Source organism: Dendrobium catenatum, unplaced genomic scaffold (assembly GCF_001605985.2).
Source record: "Dendrobium catenatum unplaced genomic scaffold, ASM160598v2 fragScaff_scaffold_1037, whole genome shotgun sequence".
NCBI classification, from domain to species: Eukaryota; Viridiplantae; Streptophyta; class Magnoliopsida; order Asparagales; family Orchidaceae; genus Dendrobium; species Dendrobium catenatum.
The window spans coordinates 11,602-17,622 of NW_021319499.1; the positions used below are offsets into that span (position 1 = coordinate 11,602).

Genomic DNA, 6,021 nt, shown 5'->3' on the forward strand with positions numbered 1-6,021 from the left:
TTTAATATATATATATAATATTTAAGTTTATATTTATTTATTGGTCATTTCACACGTATTTCATGGAAAATTAAAGAAGCACGTGGGTAATGGGTCCCTTCCCTAGTATTTACTTCTAATACCCCTCTTAGCGCGCGCGCGCTCTCTCTCTCTCCCTCTCCCTCTCTCCTCTTTCTAAAATAATATTAAATTTCCTGTAATATTTTATATTCGGATGAGCGGGGGAGGCGGAAAGGGATCAATTAGATTCAAGATTCCCAATAAATTACTTTACGCTCAGGTATTTTTCGTTCAATCTCTGTTAAAGGTGCTGCCTTTCAAACAAATAATGGAGCGTGGGAGGAACTGCCTCAATGAGCGTTTTATAGATCAACGGAGATTTGTTGCCGCCAAGTATTTGGGTCGAAAGTTTTCTGATTTATGATTAACATTAACTTCGGCGAAATTCCGAGATTTCGTTTTCATTCGAAAGAGTGATTTTGATCTTTGAGGGTTTCTTCCATGGGGATTTTGATAACTTTATTGAGTGCTGGTATTTGATTGGAAACGAAAACCCATTGAATTCTGTTATTGTAGGTTTTTTTCAATATTTTTTTTTGAGTTATATATTATGATTTCTTCGACTCTGTGATGGATCATTAGATGCTTTTTTTTTTTCATGTTGCACAGGTAATTGAGTGTTTTCCAATGTCTTCTCTGGGGAAGGCCACAAATATCTTTTGGCAAGAGTGTTCGGTCGGGAAGCTCGACAGGCAGAAGCTTTTGAATCAGAAAGGCTGCGTTGTTTGGATTACTGGTCTTAGTGGCTCAGGTTTGGGATCTGTAGTTATATTTCTTTATATTTTTTTTGACGAAAATGGAATTTATGGGTTCTCCTTTTACTTGAGTTTTTCTTGTGCTTGGTTCTTACTTATTGTTAAATTTTAATGCGTTTCATATGATATGAATCAGTATGTCGCAGGAAAACATATTGATAGGCTTCAAGAAAAAGGAAAAAAAAATCTAGTTGCAGCTGTTTGGTATTCTAGTCTAGGCAGCATTTAATTAAAACAAATAAATTTTTGGAGACTTTAAATTATATTGTTTTGATAAATCCTGTTTTAGCCCATTATTAGTTAAATTCAAGATTTGTTATATCCCAATATTCACATTATTTTAGCAGATTTAAAGATTTCTCCTCTCAGAAATGAAAGAGAGACTAATAGTTCGTAACATCTTTGACACTCACAGCTGAGCTTAGGCCTTTGTTAGGCTGAAATTGGTGTTTGTGAATCTTTTGTTGGTTCTTCATCTTTCTGCTACAGTACCCATATTTTACTAAAATTAAGAAGTTAATAATGAAAGCCTTGTTAGGTCATTTAGATGCATGAAAAGCCTTCAACCAGCATTAAAATTGCACTAAAAGTTTTTATTTTTATTTTTTCATTTCCAATTGAAAAAGCAGTCTTATTTTCTTATATTAAGTAAAAGTAGGCAGGGTTGCAAACCACTAAGATACTTAAAAAGTGCAAAACCATGATGGTGATCTTAGTCTAGAACCTAAGCTGTCTTTATTTTATGCAAAATCATGTTTTCCTTAATTACTAAGGCTTCTATCCTTTGATAGGAATTTTATTGCTTTTTGTTTTTGTGAAAAAAAAAAACATTGTGCTTTAATTGTCTAGTAGGTTTCCTTTGCAAAAAAATAAATGATAAGCAATTCCATATGGAATCTTCTACAAGGAATTCCTTTTCATCACCCATTTTCACATTGAGATTTGTTTTCATTAGTTTATATCACTCATAGATACTCATACAGAAAGAACCAAATCACCATGCAAAATGGATAAGGATAATCCATTTTGTGTTAAGATATTTTTTTCCTCATCTGGGTTTTTTTTCAGATTCTTTGACCAAAGTTGATTTATTCACCTTGGGGAATCTATATGGTTATTAACAAATCTTAGTAGTACCCTAGTCTCCATTACGGAGAGTTAGTAAATGTATTCTATTAGCTTGGCCATAAGGGTTTTTTTGTTATGCTGCTGCTGTTCTTACTGTTCAATCAAACGTAGAACAGTATTGATTTGTGTGAGAACATGCTATTAAAACTCATGTTGAGCATGCACCTACTCCATAGTTTCACATACATGGGAAAGGCACTTGAAAACAACCGTTCATTTATTTGAGACGAGTGGTGACTTTAACTTTTACAACACAATAACACTACCTTACCCCTGCAATGCTTTATGGTGTAGAATGTTGGCCTTTAAAAGAGAAGCATAATACTAAGTTAAGTGTTACAGAAATGAGGATGCTTAGGTGGATGAGTGGCTTTGCCCTTAGGGATAGGATACGAAATGAGCATATACGAGATAAGGTTGGTGTAGCTCCAGTGGAAGATAAGATTAGAGAGAGTCTCCTTAGATGGTTTGGTCACATTAAATGGAGGCCTTCCGATGACCCGATTAGAAAAGTTGAGGTATTAGATTTGACTTATGTTAAGAAAGGTAGAGATATACCTAAAAAGACTTGGTCAAAAAATATTAGAAATGATCTTTTTTTATTAGATTTAAATAAGAATTTGACTTTGAACAAGTCACAAAAGAGAAAAAGGATTCATGTAGCCGACCCCACGTAGTGGGACAAAAGCTTGATGTTGTTGTAATCACACTACCTTACCAAATGCTTGTTTTGAACAAAAAAAGCATGTTCCTTCAGAAGATAACAAAATGGCCAAACCATACATCATGCTCTTCAGAAGAACCCTTATATCATAATTAGCACAAAACCAATCTTATACAATATTCAATCTCCAGCTTATCTCTTTGACTTCTAATTCTACCTTTGGACCAGGGAAAAGCACATTAGCTTGTACTTTGGGCAGAGACTTGCATGGTAGGGGAAAGCTCTCTTACATCCTTGATGGAGATAACCTCAGACATGGGCTAAACAAGGATCTTGGCTTCAAAGCAGAAGATCGTGCAGAAAATATACGTAGGGTTGGTAAGTATGGTTCTAAATCTAGACATCTACACCTATTTCTTCAATCCTTTATATTTCAAAATGAGCTTATGCAAAATTCTTGCTTTATATCAATTATGAGAGGTTTTTATAGTTTTTTACTTCTTTCACAAAAGAAGTATTTGTATAGTGTGAATATCATCAAGCGACTGTAATTTTCTTGATTTTATGTTGTCTTTCTATGTAGGTGAGGTAGCTAAGCTCTTTGCTGATTCAGGCTTGATCTGTATTGCTAGCCTGATTTCTCCTTACAGGAGAGACCGTGATTCTTGCCGTGCACTGTTACCGGAGTCTAGTTTTATTGAAGTAGGTGCTTTATGAATTTACGCATTTAGTTGACACTGATAATGATTTCTAAAGCAGCTAGTTTAATCTCTGAATTTTCTTAAAGGTTTTCATGAACATTCCTTTAGAGATTTGTGAAGCAAGGGATCCAAAAGGCCTTTACAAGCTTGCTCGTCAAGGAAACATAAAAGGTTAAATTTAATGAAGAATGCTGCAGCTAAATTAGTTCTTTAATGTTGATATCACCTTAAATTTTCTTAAGAGATACAAAAGTTACTTTTGTATAGGCCATTTCAGTGAGATGAATGCCTGGACTTGGGCTAGTTGTACTTGCTAATAATGATGCTTATATTGGATGATTTTAATGATGAGAGTCTCTGATCTTTTTTCTGATAAAGATTAATCGATGGGATCAAAATAGCATTCTACAAATGTAGAACAATGCTAACTATTTTAAGAAGATCCTAGCTGAGGGATTGTTCTCAAGACGAGACAATGAGAAGAGTTTTCCAGATGATTATATAAAGATTTTTTGAACCTCTCACTAATTCAAGTATTTGATCCATTTTATTCCATAATAACTATGCAATATAGAATCAACCTTGGAACATTCCACAGGATCAATATCCACCTAGCTCATTTTGGTATATTAATTGAGAGCTTTGACTATAAACCAAGAGGTATTGGATTCAAGTCTTGCGTATGTGATGTGTGAGTGAGTGTCTTAATTGGCCTAAATGTCTAAAAAAATTTGAGAATATCCCCAATATTAATTCTTTTTATTTATATTTTTTGTATTTATATATCATCATCCATTCAAATTTAAGGGAAAATTTTATAAGATGGTGGTGAGACCTGCAATGCTTTATGATGCACAATGTTGGCCATTAAAAGAAGCATAATATTAAGTTAAGTGTTGTTGAGATGAGGATGCTCAGGTGGATGAGTGGATTTACTCTTCGAGACAGGATATGAAACAAGCATATCCATGAAAAGGTTGGAGTAGCTCCAAAGACAGATAAGATTAGAGAGAGTCGCCTTAAATGGTTTGGTCATGTAAAACGGCGGCCTTCCGATGACCCTGTTAGGAGAGTAATGTATTAGATTTCACCTATGTTAAGAAGGGTAAAGGTATAACTAAAATTTTTTTGTTAGAAAATATTAGAAATGACCTTTCTTTATTAGATTTAAATGCAAATTTGACTGTTCAAAGGACACAATGGAGAAAAAGGATTCATATAGCTGATCCCACGTAGTGGGATAATGGCTTGATGTTGTTGTTGTTGTATCCATTCTATTGAGAGATGTCATATTATTTTCAAATATTTCTCAACATATTTTCTTGCCTTTCTTCTTGTGACTAGTCCAGTAAAGAATTTGAACTAAGACCTAGAAAGGTGTCATACTGGGTTGGAAAATTGGTTACAATATAGAGTACAAAACATTGAAAAAGGCAGTAAAATAACTTTAAATGTTTTGGGCATGCATGGCCAGAGTTTCACCTGCCTTGTGGAAAAGTTTTATATTAGTTTGAGTCATCTAACCCATTAACGGAGACAGATCTTAATGGGCATGATATGCTTTTGGGTTAATTTCATACAAGCCTATTTGTGGTCAAAAACAAAATCAGGCACAAAGACAACCTAATACGACTTGTCATCTCGAAATTTAATGTTTGAACAATTTCAACACTTCTATTGATTCTTCATTAATGTCAGTACTTTTGCAGGTTTCACTGGAATAGATGATCCATATGAGACACCTTTGAATTGTGAGGTACATATCCAACTTCTTAATTAATTGAGGCAGTCTTTAACACCTATTATTGATAGATGTAATTGTGTAAAATCATAATTGTGATCCTAGGACATCCTGCATCATTGTGCATTCTCCTTTTTCTTTCTTGATTTTACCCCATCTATTTGAATTCTTGACTTATCTAACTGTACTCAATGATTCAAGTCACTATATTATATAGTAATTCACTTAATCTTTGATTCTTTGTAGGTAATTCATGAACTGTTATTAAGTTGCCGGATACTACTTTCATATGCTCTGCACCACAAGCTTGTCTGATGACTTAGGTTTTGTTTGGGATGACTTTTTTACTTCTTCTTAACGCAAATTTTTAGTACAAAAATTTAATTTTTGTACTAAAAAGTTACGTGAAGAAGCAGTAAGAAAGCCGTCTCAAACAAAACAAAACCTTAGTGAAACGCTGCATTGCTACCTCTAACAATTTATTGAACTAAAATAGACCTTTGGAAAATATTATTGCTGCTCCTATCTAGATAAGGTACCAAACATAAAGGAAAATGATCACCAAAATGTTATTAGCAACTTCTTTTCTTTACCATATCTGATGATTATGACGGCGCGGTAGTTTTTTTCTACATTAAACTCAGAAGGGAATTCATTTTTTTCTTCAACGCAGATAGAGATCAAGCCAGAAGATGGGGTATGTCCACCTCCAGCTGCCATGTCAAGCCAAGTTGTTACATTCTTGGAGGAAAGGGGCTTTCTGCATGCTTGATGAGATATGGACCTGTCACAAGAATTTCCAGAAAATAATAATTAACAGTTTTCTAACCAATCAATATTTACCTTTTAACCATATGGGCTTTATTCAATTGTTTGTCTTCAGTAACTATATTTATCAATTTATTTACTAAAAATATATTCTTATAAGTTCTGGATTATGTATTTGTCTGCTTCTCTGGGAAAACATCTTTC

The 6,021-nt window shown here is 33.8% G+C and overlaps 1 protein-coding gene across 2 annotated transcripts; it reads left to right on the plus strand.

The window, feature by feature from the left end:
• Positions 1-155: 155 nt before the first annotated feature.
• Positions 156-6,021, plus strand: LOC110097167 (adenylyl-sulfate kinase 3). Of its 2 annotated transcripts, none has more exons than XM_020823415.2 (7): positions 156-280; positions 670-811; positions 2,836-2,985; positions 3,191-3,309; positions 3,395-3,479; positions 5,018-5,064; positions 5,723-6,021. In XM_020823415.2, exons 1-7 carry the CDS (start codon positions 215-217, stop codon positions 5,819-5,821), a joined length of 708 nt encoding a protein of 235 aa, XP_020679074.1. In that variant the 5' UTR covers positions 156-214; the 3' UTR covers positions 5,822-6,021. The 2 variants fall into 2 exon arrangements, with proteins under 2 accessions (XP_020679074.1, XP_020679075.1); XM_020823416.2 differs by lacking the exon at positions 156-280 and adding an exon at positions 300-572.

Excerpts from the sequence above, each read along its gene's own strand:
- LOC110097167 (XM_020823415.2), top strand. The coding sequence starts at position 215 with ATGAGCGGGGGAGGCGGAAAGGGATCAATTAGATTCAAGATTCCCAAT. Across the intron at positions 3,310-3,394 it reads CGGAGTCTAGTTTTATTGAA|GTTTTCATGAACATTCCTTT; the intron begins GTAGGTGCTTTA and ends ATTTTCTTAAAG. Across the intron at positions 3,480-5,017 it reads TCGTCAAGGAAACATAAAAG|GTTTCACTGGAATAGATGAT; the intron begins GTTAAATTTAAT and ends GTACTTTTGCAG.